We start from the raw sequence: 21,225 nt of genomic DNA on the forward strand, positions 1-21,225 counted from the left end.
TAGTTTACCGGTATACAGGGCATGAGCATGTAGATTGGTTCCGTATACACTTGTATTCTTCCGACGATGACCTCGATACCGGGGTCGAAACGTCAAGTTTATTTGATTAGTAATTAATAAAATAATCTGTTCAACATTTGTGTTTTTGTGTCTCTAAATTTACAAATATGAGTGCTGATCACTGTGTAACCTTAAAAGAAAGAATTTTATCAACTAAATTTTCACATCTATGTCATTGGGAAATTCAATGACATAGATGTGAAATTATTGATGTATTCTACATTTTCAACTACTGATGGTTGAAAAAGTAGAATAAACACATTGTATTTGGGATTGTCAATAGCATATTATGTCTTTACATAACTGTGCATTCTTAGGCTAGTTTATTTTTGATTCCTATGAGTAGATTTGCTTGAATTATAATAACCAGCTTTTTAAGTCATATGCAATTGTTTATTTATACTAGATGTATTTCCTCTACATGATTGTCTACATAAATAACAGCATCATCAGGAGGTTACATAACATATATATAAAAAAAGGCAAAAGCTTAAACGTTTTTCAACAGCAGTTAATATCTATAGTTGAAAAGGCTTGGAATGATGGTCTAATCATGAGTATCATTAGGCATGTCACGTGCAGTCTTTCCATTGTTTTCTAAACTCTGTATGTGATGGCTGGCATAGGACATCTTTAATTTTACACATGTTAATTAATGATTTCCAGATGTAATGAAGGATCATTCTTTGATTTTTATTTAGTGTGCCTTTTGAGTGAATGACCTCAGAGGACTCCTTGAACAACCTGTCGAAGTAATTCTCTTCTAAGTATGGCATGGAGGATGTTTGCCAATTTGCTTTGTGATGTTCTTTGAGGATGTGCTATGAGTCCACTTTTTTCTTCCCATTTGTTTTCAATGTTCTTTGTTGTGGATTTCGCAACTTCTTCCAGTCTGACCTATGTATATCTTCACACAAGATGTACAAGAGGAAAAATCAAGAGAAAAAGTTGAGCTACTTCTGCCTGAGAGATCAGGCAGAAGTAGCTGGACTGGTCTCAGAAGTCACAGAAACATACTGCAAATGGGCTTACATTAAATATTTCCCATTGTAAACAGAATTTGAACTGTAGGTTTTTTCCAGAAAAATGGATTTGTTTTAAAGCACATCACTCACAAAATCATATTCCTTCATTGATAAAACATCTAAAAACATATTACTTGTGTATTTGTGGCCAAAAACAAGTTAGTATTATTATTGTGCATTAATGGCATTAACTCGAAAAAGAAAGCAAAGCAAATTTAGGACTGTGTGTGTGTGTGTGTGTGTGTGTGTGTGTGTGTGTGTGTGTGTGTGTGTGTGTGTGTGTGTGTGTGTGTGTGAGAGAGAGAGCTACTATTATAGTACTTCATGAAAAATTTAATATATCATCTTTCAGCACTCCAATATTGTCATGCCTTATATTTTGTTTTCTAAAGCACTTCTAACCAAATCAATCCATCTTGTAATCATATATACTTGGTTGGATAATCTTTCCTCTCCATCTCTTTAAAGTGACCATACCACCCAAGATTATCCCAGCTCATTCAATGTCATGTTCCTTCCTAATATCTTCATTTATAATATGATTTTGTCATTGATGCAATTTGTTTGTTCCAATTTTTTTCAGAAAATCTCATATCGGTGGTCTCCAGTCTTTGATTAACTGTTTTATTTCTAACCCATCTCAACAGTTATTCAATTTAGTATTGTAATAAATTTGGTATGAAAATCAGTAATAAAAAGACTGTTTAAGCACAATATTTAGTAAGATGGTAAATTAAATATGGAAATAGACAACAGATTTAGTAAAGCTGGTATGGTAGGAAGTCAGCAAACTCGTACTGGATTTATTCAGAAATATAACATCTGCATAAAGTAAGGAGCTATGATTAGCATAGTCAAGTTTGATATCAGATTTAATACCATTTCCTTCATAAGGATCCATATAGATAATGAATAATTGTGGAGATAATGTACATCCTTTTTGCTGTATACAAGACTGTGTTCAAACCAATTTTAACTTATGGATCCGAGAGCTGGGTCAGAAGTAAAACACTTGACCAAAGACTGGAGACCGCAGATATGAGAGTCCTGAGAAAGATTAGAGGCGTGAACAGATGGCATCAATGGCAATATCATATTAAAAATGAGGATATTAGGAAAGAACTTGACATTGTCAGCATCCAGGAATGCGTTAGCAGAGCTAATCTCAGATGGTATGGTCACTTAAATAGAATGGGAGAGGAAAGATTAGCAAAACAAGTGTTCTCTTCCAGGTTGGCAGGAAAACGACCCAGAGGAAGACCAAGATATAGGTGGATTGATATGGTACAAAGTGCCTTAGACGATAGAAATATAAGATCTGATAATGTCAGAGTCTTGACAAGTAACAGGCTGATTTGGAGGAAAATTGTAGATAGGAAGTTAGTAATGATGTAATTTTTTCATGTAGTACTGTCATATCCTGTACACCCCTTGAGGGTACATGGCAGGAATTTGATGATGATGATGATGGTTTTACATCAAACCATTTTCTTGTTCATCCTTCATTTCTAACTACTGACTTACAGTTTAAATAGAGACTATGTATTGTTTGATATAGTGTCCCATTTACACCATATAAATGTAACATTTTGAAGAACTTTCCTCTTGGCGCCTTGTCATATGCACTTTCCAGATCTCCTTATTATATTCCCAAGATTTCTCAACTGTTTGTCTTAAGGGTAAAAATCTGATCCTCACAACCTCTATTTTGTCTGAATCCAGCTTGTTCTTCACCAAGCTTCCCTTCCACAATTTTTTCTTAGCCATTTCTCAAGTATGTATGCATGCATAAATCTTACCAGGAACACTCAGTAGGAAAATACCTCTATAATTGTCACATTGTTTTATTTCCCTTTTTTATAGGTTGGTATCATGGGAGCTCTACTCCAGTCATCTGGAATTCATCCCTCTTACAGCCATGGTAAAACTTTTATACCTTCATATTTGAATCTTTCTGGATGAATATTATCTAGCCTAGGTGCCTTTTCACATTTCAGGTTTTGATGGCTTTTTATCTTCAGTTTTCATGTTACCTTTATCATCTCTGATTCCTTTTACACTCTTTACTCCATTTGAAACATTTTTCAATAGGCTCCAAAACTTTTTTTTTTCGCCTTCCTGATATTTATCTTCTGTATTCTTTTGAAAGTCTTCCATGACTTTTGTTTAGCCACTTTTACACACTCCTTTACTTTCTTACATGTTTTTTTCTGTATTCTTTCAAAGCTTATGCTGACTTATTTGCTAAAAACTTTCTTCTTTTTCCATGACTTCCGCTCCTTCAGTCTGCCATAAAGTTTTAATTCTTCAATTTTTGCATTCAAGCACTTGCTTCTCTGGCTGAATCAGTCTGTTTTCTTCAAAGTCAGCTACTGAGTATTCAGTTTTTCTGAATGTCCAGTTTTGGTTTTCAATGTTGCTTTCACATTCTTTAATTTTTTGTTAAATAATAATTGTTTATTTATGGAGAGTGCTGAAGCCATGCTTCATCAACTTAATTGGAATCAGAACTACTGCCTCTTTTTACCAAAAATCTAGGAAGTGTAATTTACACAGGCATCAATAGTTTATTTTCATACCAATTACTGTACCTTCCTAACATCACTTTGTTATTTATATCATCATGCAGCTCAGACTGCTTTTTATACAATTCATTGTTAATGTTCCGCTTTATACTTACTAGCCTACCTGCCATTAATGACCTGTTAATTTCAGGTTAAAATATTTGACAATAAAAATTTTTTCGACTTCTGTGTTTTAATAGTTTTATTTATCCTTGTGTTTGCATGTAGACTTTTCTCAACATTAGTGCTATGAGTGAGCTAAAGATTTATTTTATTTATTTTTTGTATTTTTATCTATTTTTTACATAATCCAAGACCCCTGCTATAACACAGATCTGTATTTAAGTTTTGTAGATCTGGAAAAGGCACATGACAAGGTGCCAAGAGAAAAGCTATTCAAAACTACTTTTATATGGTTCCTTTCCTTTGGTGTTACAGTGATCAGCATTCATTTCAGTAAAATTATGGAAACTATAACCATGTTAAGAATGATTACTTTAATTTCCTAATGTTTCGACCAATCTTCATATTAAGGTCATCATATGGAGTATACATACATACGTATATATAGACAAGCTATATTACATTTCAAACAGTATGCCAAAGTGGCAATTATTTGATCAAGTGTTATTCTACTGGCATGACCTCTAGTGGAAAAAAAACTACATCAAAGCTATGTTCTATTTCTAACATTATCAGAGAACAAATTCATATCAATAGTTTTAATAGAGAAAAAGTGGTGGCCTAATCCATAGTTTAACATGAGTTTTGTTATATTAGAGTTTTGATCCTAAATTACTTAGTCTCCTAATTATAATTAACTCTTAGACCAAAAGGTTATGTGGGTAGAATATGTGCCTTCCATATTCTTAAATAATAAAGTAACACGTAAAAACCAGTGAAATCTTTAATTAGTAAAAAGAGATATTTCGTACTAAAATTAATAGTACATCTTCAGTGTCTGTAACAGTAATAGGAATAGAATATAGGCAAACGTTCGGTGCGATCACTATTTAAATACAATTGTTACCGTGTGCTAGGAAATAATAGAAATAACAAATTTAATCTATTAAGATAAATGGTTTTTTACATAAGATAAAAGTCTCCCAGATTTTTGAGAGAGACATACAGTCATTTCTATTTAAATTCGGTCGGTGTAAGATAGTTTCACAACTTTCTTGGAATAAGCGTTCATATTTGAATCTGCATCTATGGAGGAGAACTGCTTTATCCCACTGGACATTATGAGTAGAGTCAATACTGTGCTGCACTGCCAGACCAGACTTCAGAAGTTTGTTATAATCAATATAATATTGATGTTCTTTTTTCTAAAGAACAGCCAGTTTGTCCAAAATAAGAGACATCGCATTTGCAAGGTATTTGGTAAATGCCAGCCAAAGATAGAGAAGACAGTTTATCCTTTGTAGAAGGTAATAAAGAAGAAATTTTGTTGATAGGAATGTATGTTGGAATCAGTTGATACTTTTTCAGAATTCTACCTGTAGGTTCTGAGATTCCTGGAATGTACGGAATAGGAACTCTGCGGACTGTTGAAGAAACCGTAGGTGTTGGAACGTTGTAGAAAAGTGGAAAGTTCATCTTCAGTGTGTGGAGATGAACTTTCTACAACGGATAAATAACCTTCACCCACGCATCCAATTCACTATGGTAAAAGAAAACTCTGGTACTTTACCACTTTTGGACGTCCTCCTTACTAGAACGTCTTCTGGTACCTTATCTACAAGCGTCTTTTGAAAACCACTTTTACTTGCAGATACATTCACAAAAAAGTCTGCACACCACGTCTCAAAAATTTGGTATTCTTAAATCTCTAATTCATAGAGCACATAAAGTTTGCTCTTCCCCAATAATCTTACAACAAGAACTTTCCATCATTAAAAAGTTAATGGAATCAAATTATTACAACTCCAATCAAATCCAACAGATACTTGAATCTTATGTTCCAACACCTACAGTTTCTTCAGTCTGCAGAATTCCTATTCTGTACATTCCAGGAATCTCAGAACCTATAGGTAGAATTCTGAAAAAGTATCAACTGATTCCAACATATATTCCTATCAACAAAATTTCTTCTTTATTACCTTCTACAAAGGATAAACTGTCTTCTCTATCTTTGGCTGGCATTTACCAAATACCTTGCGAATGCGATGTCTCTTATTTTGGACAAACTGGCTGTTCTTTGGAAAAAAGAATAAAAGAACATCAATATTATATTGATTATAACAAACTTCTGAAGTCTGGTCTGGCGGTGCAGCACAGTATTGACTCTACTCATAATGTCCAGTGGGATAAAGCAGTTCTCCTCCATAGATGCAGATTCAAATATGAACGCTTATTCCAAGAAAGTTGTGAAACTATCTTACACTGACCGAATTTAAATAGAAATGACTGTATGTCTCTCTCAAATATCTGGGAGACTTTTATCTTATGTAAAAAAACCATTTATCTTAATAGATTAAATTTGTTATTTCTATTATTTCCTAGCACACGGTAACAATTGTATTTTAATAGGTGATCGCACCGAATGTTTGCCTATATTCCATTCCTATTACTGTTACAGACACTGAAGATGTACTATTAATTTTAGTACGAAATATCTGTCTTTTTACTAATTAAAGATATCACTGTGGTTTTTACGTGTTACTTTATTATTTAATTACTATGCCATAGGTTCCGCTAAAAATTACTTCCATATTCTTGAGATTTTTAGACCATCATTATTGTTAAAATTAGAATGGCTGATAAGAATTTCGCAGGCCTACATAAATTTATGTCATACTGCGTTTTGATGCGATGTAAACAACAGGTGCCTTTCTGGTAATTTCTATGTAGAATATTCAGGGCATGATCAGAAAGGCCAGATTTACCATAGTTATTAAATTTAATGTGTCATTTATGTTCCTTTTCTGATAGGAATTGTGCATCCTGTTTCTCCTATATAGGACAAATTACAGGTGCAGTGAATATGGTATACTCTAGGTGGGCCAGTGGAGGGAGTGGATCCTTAGATGAGTTGAATAAGTTTTTTAATTTTGCAGGATTAAAGGTGGCATTAACTACAGAAATATAACTTAATGTCACTCATCCAAGGATCCACTTCCTCCACTGGCTACCCGTGGAATAATCTGTATTCATTGCACCTGTAATTTTCCCTATATAGGTGAAACAGAACACACAATTTATGTCCAAAGAAAGGAACATAAACAGTGTTAAATTTAATAACTGGTAAATCTGGCCTTCCTGATTATGCCCTGATACTCTACATAGAATTAACAAAGGGCACCTGATGATGTTATAAATAGAATATAGCTTTTGATGTAGGTTTTTTTTTTTCACTAGAAGTCAGGCCAGTAGAATAACAGTTGATCAAATCATTGTCACTTTGGCGTACTGTTATACTGTTTGAAATGTAATATAGTTTTTCTTTGTGTGTTGTGTGTGTGTGTGTGTGTGTGTGTGTGTGTGTGTGTGTATTATGTATGTATACTCCATATGATGACCTTAATATGAAAATCGAATCTTCAGGAAATTAAAGTAATTATTACTAACACAGTGTAAACAATACATTAGGTCCAGTTGTACATAGTGTATATTTGAGTTGTAAGTCAAAAAAATTGGAGGATGTACAGGATTTGATGTTAAATCAGGTGAGAGACAAAGTTGCACATTTTGAAGAAAAGTGATATTATACTTGATATCAAAATTGGATATGTTATTTTCAATCTCAGCTCTTTACATTATGCAGATGATGTTATACTTCTAATTAAGTCCAGTACAAGTGTGCAGGATTCCCTGATTGAACTGAATAGCTATTATAATTTGATATGAAAACCGGCAATAAATAGACAATAAAAATAAGCAGAAACTTTGAAAACATCAGCTGAACATATAGAACAAGTAAAACATTTAAGCTGTTGAGGCACAATTTTTTTAATGAAGTTGGCAAATTAAATTTGGAAATAGACATCAGAATTAGCAAAGGTCATACAGTAGGAAGTCGGCTGAATAAGTTTATATAGAATAAGAGAGAAATTAATTCAAAATACTAAGCTATCTGTATGTAAGACAGTGTTCAAACCAGTTTGAGAACAGGGAAAAAACACTTGATCAAATTGAAGACTATAGATATGAGAGTTTGAGAAAGATTAGGGAAATGAACAGATGGCATCAATGGCAGTATCATATTAAAAATGAGGATATATTAAGAAGCAACTTGATATTGTTAGCATTCTGTAGTTGTGTAAGCAAAGCCAACCTCAGGTGATATTGTTGGTCACTTAAGCAGAATGGGAGAGGAATGGTTAGCAAAAGAGTTGTCTTGTAACCTTGTCAAGATGTATGTGGATTGATACCTTATAAGGTCAAAATATAAGATCTATCAGTACTGGAGTCCTGACAAATAAAAGATTAATTTGTAGGAAAACTGTTACAGAAGTTAGTAACGTATAAACTTTTCATGTAGTGCTCTCATATGTGTACAACTCCCCCCCCCCTGCCTCAGGGTACACGTCAGGAATTTGATGTTAATGATGGTAAAAAAGAGACCAATATGAAACTTTGTCAAACCACTTCAGGCATCCAATAAATGGGGTAGTGGTCTCACAGGTGACAAATTTCATCCTCCATGTAAAGATTGCTAGCATAGGAGAGAGATCTGATATCCTACTTGATTGGTTGAAAGGCTTCAAAATATTATACAAGATGAGGTCTTGGTTTTTGTTTAGACTGCCATGTGAGTGTATAATGGTGCCAGATTCTTCGAAAAGCCAATATAGGAGGTTATCATAATGAGGCATCAGAACTAATGGCCCTTCCATATCATTATTGTTCTGTGAAAGCATGAGAATTCTCAAGAGCTAGACATTTTTCTGAATGGAATGCTTCATAATCTTTGACACCTATATAAAATAGTTATAGATAGCCCCTTAATTTTACAATCCCTTGTTAGGTATGCTGTAATGCTCATTTTTATAAGATTGTATACTTTTTCCCATTACCTTTTACTCTAAGAATAAATAACTATTGAAAATATCAGTATAAATAAGTTTACAAAAATGTATTCTTTCATAGTTTCTATAATGACTGGAACAGAGATGCCTCATCTCTTAGAGCATGGGTATACAGTTTCCTACCAAGTCATGTCAAAACTCTTTCTTCTGGAGATTTCTTCAATAATGTTCTTACTGACAAAAATCCATGGGTGGTCGATTTTTATGCACCTTGGTGTGGTCATTGCCAGATTTTTGCACCTGAATTTGAAAGTGTTGCAAAGGTGAATATTTTCTGTTATGCTGTTTATGATGATTATTACATCTGATTATTTCTTAATAGCTATTCCTAATTTTTTTTTAACTTTTAATCTTCCTTTTTAAGTAAGTTTAAAAACTATGTAGTTGATAAAATGTGAACGTTTTTCTTCCAGATGATTGTTTGAATAAAAACAAGAATGTTGTGGTATATGAATACATATGGGTGATATTTTAAGGTCTACTTAAAAACACCTGAAGTAGTTCATTAATTCAGAATTATTATTAGTGTGAGATGAATTTAAAATGTTTAGAAACTCATGTTTTTAAACACTGAAAATGAAACTTTTTATGAGATTGGTATTGATGTTTTTCATTTATGAAATCAGTACCAAAAATAAACTTATTATAAAATAAATTGTTAGGAAGCATTTGATTATATAAGAAACACAGAAAGTGGCAGCAACATTTGGGAATGATACATTTTTGGAACATAGGTGTGCTGTTGAAGGTTTTATGAAAATGCACATCCAAAACATTCATGTGTGTGTGTGTGCAGCAATCGTCGATTATGCATCATTTTTTTTCTATACCCAAATGCAATTAATGTGTCTGTAAAATTCGATTAGTGCGCCTATATATACATCTTAAAAATAAATGTTATAACTTATGGATTTGGGAACAGGGTTAGGGAAAAAAACACTTGATCAAATTGAAGACTATAGATATGAGAGTTTGAGAAAGATTAGGGAAATGAACAGATGGCATCAATGGCAGTATCATATTAAAAATGAGGATATATTAGGAAGCAACTTGATATTGTTAGCATTCTGTAGTTGTGTAAGCAAAGCCAACCTCAGTTGGTATTGTCGATCACTTAAGCAGAATGGGAGAGGAATGGTTAGCAAAAGAGTTGTCTTGTAACCTTGTCAAGATGTATGCAGATTGATACCTTATAAGGCCAAAATATAAGATCTAACAGTACTGGAGTCCTGACAAATAAAAGATTAATTTGTAGGAAAATTGTTACAGAAGTTAGTAAAGTATAAACTTTTCATGTAGTGCTGTCATATCTTTAATACCCCCCCTGCCTCAGGGTACACATCCGGAATTTGATGTTAATGATGGTGAAAAAGAGACCAATATGAAACTTTGTCAAACCACTTCAGGCATTCAATAAGTGGGATAGTGGTCTCACACCAGGTGATAAATTTCATCTCCGATGTAAAAATTGCTGGCATAGGAGAGATCTGATATCATACATGATTGGTTGAGAGACTATACTATTTCCATATACACTATGTTCCAAATTTATGTCATCTGCTAATTATATAGCATTTTGCTGATCATATCTCGTGTTTCCAATGCTGTTTTCCTTACTTTTTTTATTTTAAAGTATTTTCCCAACCTTTAATCATGAGTAAAAGAATTAGTGAGCAAAAAAGTGGAAGTGTGAAAATTATTCGAAAAGTAATATCACTGAAAGTCAAACTTAAAATAATAAAGAAAAATGAACAAGGTGAGTCCAGAGCAAAGATAGGAAAAAGAACACAAAATGGGCGAATTTAACTACAAGGGCAATTTTAAGCAAAGCTGCTGAATACAAAGAGAAAGGTAAGGCTGCTTCAAGTTCATCATGCATGCAGACCACTTGAAACCAAAGTATTATAATGATTGAATTACAGAGACTTATTTTTACAGAGTTGAGGATTATAATCACTGGGGAAAACAGTATGGGGAAGATTTCCAGAAAATCAGAGGTGTAGGGAATGAAGGACTAATCTTTAAAGGTAACTGACATGATTATAAATAATAAATTACACGATAACCACAGTAATTAACTTGAATGAAATGAAAGTACACGATACAAAATACAATGAAAGTACAAGATATGTACTTTCATTTCATTTCATTAAAGTTAATTACTGTGGTTATCGTGTAATTTATTATTTATTTAAGGAAGTAAAGGAGTTGGATGAAAAGTTGATAAGTTTGAAACTGAACTGTGTATGGATATTGACCAGCAGCTGTTTGTGTTTATACATGATTTAAGGAAAGTAGTGACCAATTCAGTGTAGCAGCATCCCTAGAAATACATTATAAAAAAGACATGATGTACCAACAGTGCTGGCAAAGCAGCTAGATGTAGTCATACAGAGAGAGAGAGAGGGATCACCATTTAAGCGAATAGCTCTCCACTGAATACAGTCAAGCATTTTGAATGAGATCCTAGGTGCACCATCCCAAATGTGAGAGCAATATTCTAAGACAGCAAATGTTGTGCTTTATGAAGTTTCAGAAGGTGAGCAGAGAGACATTGTTTGAAGAGAGAACTATTATTTTGAAAGAAAAAGAACAAGATTTTTTGTGGGCTGAAGAGGCAGTGGGAATGGTATGTTTTTGCTAGGGTTGGCTAGATATAAGCCAAAAGAGAAAACTGATCCTGATTGGCAAGCATAATATTAGCAAGAGTGAGGGAAAGTGAAGCATACTCTTGTCCAGAAAATGAGACGGGATTGCATTAAAACTCACCAGATTATCTTCACACCAATTGAGAATGATGATTGGTGTTTAAGGCATTGATTATGGAATCTTGAGAGCATTGGATCTTGACGTCTTGAATCACTTGAGTACTACAAAGTTTTGAGAATGAAAAGAGGAATGAAATGTACTGTCATCATCAAAGCTATGAATAGGATTGCATGTCAAAATGAAAAGATCATTGATATATAGGAGGGCAGAGTGTAGAGCACAGAGCTCTGGGATACTGAATAACATTTTGAAAGGAAACAATCCACCATGACCCCCCCCCCCCAAACAACCAGAGAGGAAGGTGGCAATCCACTCACAAAAGGCAGAAAGAATACCAAAATATAGCAGTCCACAAGAAATCTATGATGCCACACTCATTGAAATGCCTTCAAAACATCAAGAGTAACTGCTTCAGTTTCTCCAAAGGTGAGTAAGGTTAGCTAGAAGATCCATTCTGCAACAAGAATAGCAGAATCCATATTGATTTAATCGGTGAGTCTCCAGAGAGAGAGAGAGAGAGAAAAATTATCAAGCACATAGAGCATAGCATTATAATTCGTTGAGGAATATTATGTTTTTCATTTACAATATCAAATTCTTTGACCCACGTTTCCAAAATTCTGCACATGTGTAAAATGTGTCACAGACACACACATGCTTCAGTATATATATTTAAGAATTACATTTCTTGTTGCAAGTATTCTTCATTTTAGGCTTATGGAGTTGTCATTGCCAAATTACATGACTTCATATAAAAATATCTGATGATATTTTTAGCTCCTCTGTAGTGCAGTTGGAAGAACGACACTGTGTTGTGCCCTTCGGTTAGAAAAGAGCTAAGTTCGATTCTCGTCATGATGGGAGGAATCTTTATATGGACTTTTTCAATCAAAGGTGAGTTAGCTGATCTCATACGGAGATAGCAGGGTTTTTTTCCTCCCGGAAACTCTGGTTTTTCATTCCGCATACAGACAAATCGGCCCTTCAGAACACATGCAGTTTACAGACAAAAAAAATACTAGTGGTGTTAGTGGTTGTGGGCAGTAGATGGCGTTGATGTAAGTGATTGATAGTAGAAGTTCTGTGTAGTAGTGGAGACGGGGAGTTGTACAGTAGGTGTCCTCCCGTGATGAGTCTTCAGACTCCTTGGAGGTGTCACGAATAATAATAATAATATGATATCGCAGTTAATCTTGAGTTTATGCTGCTTGCATTCCTTTCTGGTTTGTCTTTCTTGCAGGCTGAAAAACCAAAGTTTCTTGAAGGAAAAATCATTTACCTCTGTATTAGATCACCTAACTCGGCATCAATTGTTAAAGCCCCAATAAAGATTTCTTCAAATGTCCTACACTGAATTCAAACCATTAAGAACAGTAGAATAGTTTATTCAGTTACAAAGTTTCTCCAGGAATAGGTGGCATTCTTCTTTCCAAATACTGAATAAATACATGAAGTGGAAAATGTCATATAAAGTAGAAATGAATTCTGGAGTACAGTCCTTGATCAAACTCTTCATCAATCTTTGATAAAGTTATTGTAGGCATTAAATGTGATGCTTTGTTTGGAATGGTCAGAGGATATTTATCTATCTTATCATTGCAGAGTGTAGAGAAGAAGATAGAAAGAAGCTAAGTGTTTGGCTTTGTCCATAGATAATACTGCAATTGAACTGCCTGAATGCAAAAAATGCGTTATATACATGAGCAGTACAGAAAAGAGCCAAAAAAGCTTCTTGTTTTGAAAAGTTTGAAATGAAGGAATAATAAATATCCATTACTTTTATGACCAAGTAGGTAAACATGGTTTGCCATTTGAAAGTTTAAAATTTACCAAAATGATGGAGAGCTTTTGAGTGTTCACTTTTAAGCGATGCAATATGAATATCAATATCTTTGATATTCATTTTTATTAATGCTTTTGCTTAAGGGTTTCACCAGTCTTGCAGCAATTTTAGATTGTTGGTCTCCATTAACAACTGGAAAGAATCCTAAAATGTTAACTTGTGCTTGAATGATGTATATCTTTCATAACTGGAATCTTGATCATGAACAGTTCATTCAATTTACTATTGAAATTACTATATTTACTCGAATATAACTTGTTCTTTTATTTCCGAAAAAAATAAAGTTGAAAAAAAATTGTAGTGTGTGAGATATTATGTGGGATTTTCAAAAACTAAATATTTTCAGGAAAATATTAAATTGGCATTTATAATTAAATTCTCAGTATTCATTATAATTTATAATTGCTCACATTATTTATAAAATGAATGCCTTTAAATTTTAATTATCAATGTTTATTATGCGATCGGCTGCTCACCTTCATTGCACGGTATATTTGAATCTTCAGCAACAATGCTTTCTGTAATTAAATTAAAGCAAACAGTTTCATTATTGCTTGTCCTTTTATCATTTCAGAAATCATAAGATTATCATGATTTAAAAAAAAATAAATAAATAAAAAAAAAAAAACTGAAAATGGATATGGCTTACCAAGAATCTACTATTCACTATCGCTACTTCTGGTCTCGCATATGATTGGTGCAATATTAACAAGAGATTGCATGACTAACAAAGGCAAGCTGATGATTGTTGAGTTGAAATGCTGATTCTCTTCAACCAAATTCCGAAATATCTGAAACTGCCAATAACATTCACTATCTATTTCTTAAAGTTTTAAACTTTTTTTCATGTGCTAAGTACATGCAAAAGTTTTTAATTTCTTTTTTCATAAAGTAAAATCAGGGGTGTGAGATATACGTGAGGACAAGTTATATTCGAGTAAATACAGTAATGAAATAAATAGCTATTGCTATTTTAGTCAATTAAGTAAACAATGTTTGTCTACTTCGTTGTAAAATGAGGAATAATTCTTTTCTTTTCTTAGTTGTGCATGTTTTCAAGATATTTGAAAATTTATAATAATTTGCTCTCTTGCTTTGAACTTTAAATTGCATGTTTTAATTTCAGAACTTGAAAGATAAAGTAAATGCAGGAAAATTAAATTGCGACGAGCATCCACATGTCTGTCAGCAAGCAGGTGTTAATGCCTATCCTACTGTAATACTTTATTTAGGAAGTGCAAATGGAAAAACGCAGGTAAGCTTGTCATCATTGAATTGTGGTGATGGATTGTTTATTATTACATATACATTTTTCAATGGTATTCTATACAGAATGAGTTATATCATGCCCTAGCTTTCAGTTTACTTTATGTAGGTAATGTTATACTCTTAAATATTTTCCTGTCCATTGTCAGATAGTTAAAAATATCTGACAATGGACAGGAAAATAGAAAACATTGATTGCATGCTCAGTGATCTGATAGAAAACAAGTAACATTAACCATTTAAGCACAATTTTTAATGTAAATGACAAATTAGTTATGGACATAGATAAGAGAATAAGCAAGACATGGTAGAACTGGTTCAGTTTGTTCGGAATAAAGGGAAAATCAGCCATATATACAAGACAATGTTCAAACTACTTTTACTTAATGTATGGATCTGAGAGTTGATTTAGACTTAATCAAAAACTGGAGAGCACAGAAATGAGAAATGTAATGAAAATTAGTGGAGTGAACCATTAACAATGGCAGACCCTTGTTAGAAATTAGAACGTAATTTGATGTAAAGAGCTTTTCAGAATGTGTCAGCGTTAATCTCAAGTAGTATGATAATTTAAATAGAATGGAAAAGGTTGAAAAGAATAATTACCCAGAATAAGATCAAGATCTTGATTGTTGTAGTTAAACTAATCTTCCTTGAAATTAAGACAAACATTCATGCTTGTGGGATTTAAACCCACTACTACTAGAGATTGCAGTAATTTAAGTAAATGGCACCAACATCCTTTAAAAATTTACTGGTAATGCAGTGTTTTCTAATAGTATTTTGGTAAAAGAAAATAATGTTGAATGTATCTGCTCTAGATACTTAGTTTTGATTATCACTCATGTTGCTTAGTGGACAAAACACTCATCTGAAGATAACTAAATTTATTTAGCTAATTAGATTACTAAGCCAATATTTCACCCAACCAAGGTATCTTTGCAGATACAAAGAAATATACTAAGCATGTACATGCAGGCATATCATTAGGAAGGCAAACACAGACTGATGCAAAAGGCAGGTTCCTGTGTTCCTAATTGGTGTCCTCTGTGTGTGTGTGTGTGTGCAATGATTGAATCTTGCTGAAGGTCTCAAAATGATGGTTTTCCAGAGTTTTGGTAATGTGAACTAAACTATGCCATAACTCCAAAGGAAATACCAAGGTCTGCAAATTATGGCAAAAATAGAACAAAGCATCTGCAGTCGCCTCTCTTCCTCTTTCTCCTCCATAGTGCCAACAATATCCAGCTAGACATACCCAACATTTTAAAGTTTTAAAGCATCCAACAAGGAATGACCTTATGTAGAATTTGCTGCACTTAAAAAGGTACACCAAATTCACAATATTTTCATCAACAAAGCAGAGGTAATGTTACATTAGTACTTGATCCCTCTGAACATGATAAAAAATTATGGATCTTATTCAGAGATTAATCTACATACTGCTTAGTTGATACTGACTCTACCCAAATATAAGAACAAGCTTTCAAAAATTATCGAAGTTGTTTCCTGTCATTTATAGATGAGTTTGGGTTACCAAAAATACACAAACAAAACACACCCTTGAAACTCATATGACAGTATTGGTTTCCCTACTTATAAAGTGACCAAATACTTAACTTAAGAGCTCTTTATCTTTTTCTTCGTATTACAGACCACACTTCTTTCCAAAACTCTGTGCACTTCAAACTTTGCTTGTCAAATATGTTCCTTAAAGATATTGACATCATGGATGGTTTTGATATAGCCTCCCTATTTACTAATAAACCACTAAAAAAAACCCTCAGAACTCATGCATATACCCCCCCCCCACACACACACACACAACATCAGCCTTATGCACTTTGGCTATTTTAATTGGGATGTGAAAAACCTACAAGCAGATTGAAGGCAAAGATATTGGCTCCTTCTTCCCTATCCTCTTACTGTTCTTTTCAAGGAGCATTTTGAAAACACGTCCCTAAACTCTGCCCTTCTCAAATCCACAATATGGCTATATGACTACACTATATTGATGTTTTCTTCATTTGTCAACACCTTTTAGAAACATTTTAACATGCCTCAACAGCTAATACCCAAGGATTCATTCATCCATCATTGAAAAAGAAAACAACTCTTTAGCTTTCCTTGACACTGTAGTCATCCTTTCAGTCTACAGAAAATCTATCCTCTGCAAGGCATATCCATCATATATAACATAACCACTCCTCTCAGCAATAGCACTTCAAAAAAAAAAAAAAAAAAAAAAAAAAAAAAAAAAAAAAAAAAACCTGCATGCATTCTTAAAAGGTTTAACTTACAGAGACCTCCTTCAGGCTATACGAATAATTAATTACCTTATCCACTTACCAACACATCATCTCTAGATCAGTGTTTCCCAAAGTGTGGTATATGTATCAATAGGGATACACAAAAGGCTTTAGGGCAGATACTATTTTTTTTTCTTTTAAATTTGATTGCCTTTTTGTACAGAGGATTTGAAATTGGAAGTGATCACTATTTAGTCTTGAGCAGGATAAAATTGAATTTCATATTGAAAAGAATAACATGTAAGAAAGTTTTAAAGCGAATAAAAGTTGAGCAGCTCTCAGATGTGAGCTGTAGACTAAAATACACAAAGATTATTGAAGGAAAAATGAAAGAGTTTGAGAACAGGAATCAAACCTTGGAGATTCAGTGGCAAACTCTGAAGAAAACATTGATTGATTCTGCCAGAGAGGCATGTGGTGAGGTTGTTTGTAAGGATAAAAAAATCAGAACTCCCTGGTGGACACAGGAGGTTTAAGAGGCAGTGAAGAAAAAGAAGAAAGCATACCAAAAGTTCCTGTCAAATAAGTCAGCTTGTGCTCTTAGAGAATATAGAGACAAATGCAAGAATGCTAAACACTGTGTAAAACTAGCTAAACAAAAGTCATGGGAGGACTTTGGCAAGAATATAGAAAATAAATATCAAGAAGGTGGCAAAATATTCTGGAGGTTGTTGAAGAAGCTTAAGAATGGAGGAAAGAGTGCTATAAAAGGAATTAGAGATGATAAAGGTGACATGAAAACGGGAGAAAAAGATATCCTTGAAGTATTGAGTAATTACTTTGAAAAACTGCTAAATGAAACAAGCAGTGATGACAGCACAGTGGTTAAAAAAACACTGACCAGGCATGCAGTCAGGAATACATATCCATACTTGAAGTAGAAAAAGCTATCAAAGGCTTGAAATGTGGAAAGGCAGCAGGAGTAGATGATATTCGACCAGAAATGCTGAAGTATGGTGGTATAAAAGTCTTACAATGGCTGCACTGCATAGTTCAGAAAGCCTGGGCAGAGGGACGAATTCCCGATGATTGGAGTAGGGCTCTCATAGTACCCATATATAAAAAGGGAAATAAAACTGAATGTGAGAATTACAGAGGTATTTCCCTACTGAGTGTTCCTGGCAAGATCTATGCAAGTATACTTGAGAAACGGTTGAGAAAAATTGTGGAAGAAAAGCTTGGTGAAGAACAAGCTGGATTCAGGCCAAATAGAGGCTGTCAGGATCAGATCTTCACTTTACGACAAATAGTCGAGAAAGCATGGGAATATAACAAAGATCTGTATTTAAGTTTTGTCGATCTGGAAAAGGCATATGACAAGATCCCAAAAGAGAAGCTATTCAATACGCTGCAGTTATATGGTGTCAATGGGACATTATATCAAGCAATACTTAGTCTTTATTTGAGTTGTAAGTCAGCAGTTAGAATTCAAGGAAGTACAGGAAGATGGTTTAATGTTAAATCTGGTGTGAGACAAGGATGTACATTATCTCCTCTGTTATTCATTATCTATATGGATCACATTATGAAGGAAAGTGGTATTAAACATGATATCAAAATTGGAGATGTTAATGTCAGCTCTTTGCTTTATGCAGACGATGTTATACTTCTAAATAAATCCGCTACAAGTCTGCAAGAATCTCTGACTAAATTGAATAGCTCTTGTAATAGATATGGTATGAAGGTCAGCAATAAAAAGACAAAGACAATGAAAATAGGCAGAATCATTGAAAATGTCAACTGTGTTGTGAATGGAGAACATGTGGAACAAGTAAAACGTTTCAGCTATTTATTCACGATTTTTACTGACGATGGTAAATTAAATATAGAAATAGACAACAGAATCAGCAAAGCTGGTATGGTGGGAAGTCAATTGAATAAATTCATATGGAATAAGAGAGAAATTAGTCAGAACACTAAATTAGCTGTATACAAGACAGTGTTCAAACCAGTTTTAACTTATGGATCTGAGAGCTGGGTCAGAAGTAAAACACTTGACCAAAGACTAGAGACTTCAGATGTGAGAGTCCTGAGAAAGATTATAGGCGTGAACAGATGGCATCAATGGCAGTATCATATTAAAAACGAGGATATTAGGAAAGAACTTGACATTGTCAGCATCCAGGAATGCATTAGCAGAACTAATCTCAGGTGGTATGGTCACTTAAACAGAATGGGCAAGGAAAGATTAGCAAAACAAGTGTTCTCTGCCAGGTTGGCAGGAAAACGACCGAGAGGAAGACCAAGATATAGGTGAATTGATACGGTACAAAGTGCTTTAGACGATACAAATATAAGATCTGATAATATTGGAGTGTTGACAAGTAACAGACTGATTTGGAGGAAAATTGTAGATAGGAAATTAATAATGATGTAATTTTTTTCATGTAGTACTATCATATCCTATACACCCCTTGAGGGTACATGCAGGAATTTGAAGATGATGCCTTTTTTTACTGCTATATTTTTGTCACAGATAGGTGCAGTTCATTCTGTAATTAATTTTTCAATATCTCAAGGAAGTTTTATAGAAAATATGTCTCTTGGTATATCAATCGATATCATCTTCATCAAATTCCTGCCATGTACCCTCAAGGGGTGTACAGGATATGACAGTACTACATGAAAAAATTACATCATTACTAACTTCCTATCTATAATTTTCCTCCAAATCAGTCTGTTACTTGTCAAGACTCCAACATTATCAGATCTTATATTTCTGTCGTCTAAGGCACTTTGTACCGTATCAATCCAGCTATATCTTGGTCTTCCTACGGGTGGTTTTCGTGCTAACCTGGCAAAGAACACTTGTTTTGCTAATCTTTCCTCTCCCATTCTATTTAAGTGACCATACCACCTAAGATTGATATAATGCTCGATCGACACCATATAACTGCAGCGTATTGAATAGCTTCTCTCTTGGCACCTTATTATATGCCTTTTCCAAATCGACAAAGCTTAAATACAGATCTTTGTTATATTCCCATGCTTTCTCGACTATTTGTCGTAAAGTGAAGATCTGATCCTGACAGCCTCTATTTGGCCTGAATCCAGCTTGTTCTTCACCAAGCTTTTCTTCCACAATTCTTCTCAACCGTTTCTCAAGTATACTTGTATAGATCTTGCCAGGAACACTCAGTAGTGAAATACCTCTGTAATTCTCACATTCAGTTTTATTTCCCTTTTTATATATGGGTACTATTAGAGCTTTACTCCAATCATCGGGAATTCGTCCCTCTGTCCAGACTTTCTGAACTATGCAGTGCAGCCACTGTAAGACTTTCATACCACCATACTTCAGCATTTCTGGTCAAATATCATCTACTCCTGCTGCCTTTCCACATTTCAAGCCTTTGATGGCTTTTTCTACTTCAAGTATGGATATGTATTCCTGACTGCATGCCTGGTCAGTGTTTTTTATCACTGTGCTGTCATCACTGCTTGTTTCATTTAGCAGTTTTTCAAAGTAATTACTCCATACTTCAAGGATATCTTTTTCTCCTGTTTTCATGTCAATTTTATCATTTCTAACTCCTTTTACAGTACTCTTTCCTCCATTCCTAAGTTTCTTCAACAACCTCCAGAATATTTTGCCACCTTCTTGATATTTATTTTCTATATTCTTGCCAAAGTCCTCCCGTGACTTTTGTTTAGCTAGTTTTACACAGTGTTTAGCTTTCTTACATTTGTCTCTGTATTCTGTAAGAGTAAAAGCTGACTTATTTGCCAGGAACTTTTGATATGCTTTCTTCTTTTCCTTCACTGCCTCTTTAACTTCCTGTGTCCATCAGGGAGTTCTGATTTTTTTATCCTTGCACTCAACCTCACCACGTGCCTCTCTGGCAGAATCAATCAATGTTTTCTTCAGAGTTTGCCACTGAATGTCCAAGGTTTGATTCCTGTTCTCAAACTCTTTCATTTTCTTTTCAATAATCTTTCTGTATTTTAGTCTACAGTTCACATCTGAGAGCTGCTCAACTTTTATTCGCTTTAAAACTTTCTTACATGTTATTCTTTTCAATATGATATTCAATTTTATCCTGCTCAAGACTAAATAGTGATCACTTCCAATTTCAAATCCTCTGTACACTCTGGTGTCCTGCACCAGGGAAAAAACATCACTATCAACAATAACATAGTCAATGAGACTTTTCTTATTCCTAGCCTCTTCTCTCCATGTGAATTTGTGCACATTTTTATGTTGGAACATGGTGTTAGTAATAACCAGTCCATGTATTCCTGACTGCAGAAATCCAACAGATATTTGCCATTATTATTAGCTTTGCTCTTTTCTCCAAATTTTCGCAAAATATTTTTGTATGTCTCGCAATCATTTTCTACTCTGCTATTTAGATCCCC

At 33.9% G+C, this 21,225-nt stretch overlaps 1 protein-coding gene across 2 annotated transcripts in view; it reads left to right on the forward strand.

Moving 5' to 3' along the window:
- LOC150093148 (endoplasmic reticulum disulfide reductase DNAJC10-like) overlaps positions 1-21,225 on the forward strand; it is a 185,147-nt gene that overhangs the window by 134,118 nt on the left and 29,804 nt on the right. For both annotated transcript variants that reach the window (XM_090413490.1, XM_090413491.1), the window contains 2 exons: positions 8,741-8,942; positions 14,418-14,546. In XM_090413490.1, coding sequence (XP_090269616.1) covers positions 8,741-8,942; positions 14,418-14,546 — 331 coding nt within the window. The remainder of the gene's footprint in view (positions 1-8,740; positions 8,943-14,417; positions 14,547-21,225) is intronic.

The sequence above is a fragment of the Typopeltis vanoorti genome, chromosome 24 (genome assembly GCF_054136105.1).
Source record: "Typopeltis vanoorti isolate ZY-2024b chromosome 24, IOZ_Tvanoo_1.0, whole genome shotgun sequence".
In the NCBI taxonomy this organism is placed as follows: domain Eukaryota; kingdom Metazoa; phylum Arthropoda; class Arachnida; order Uropygi; family Thelyphonidae; genus Typopeltis; species Typopeltis vanoorti.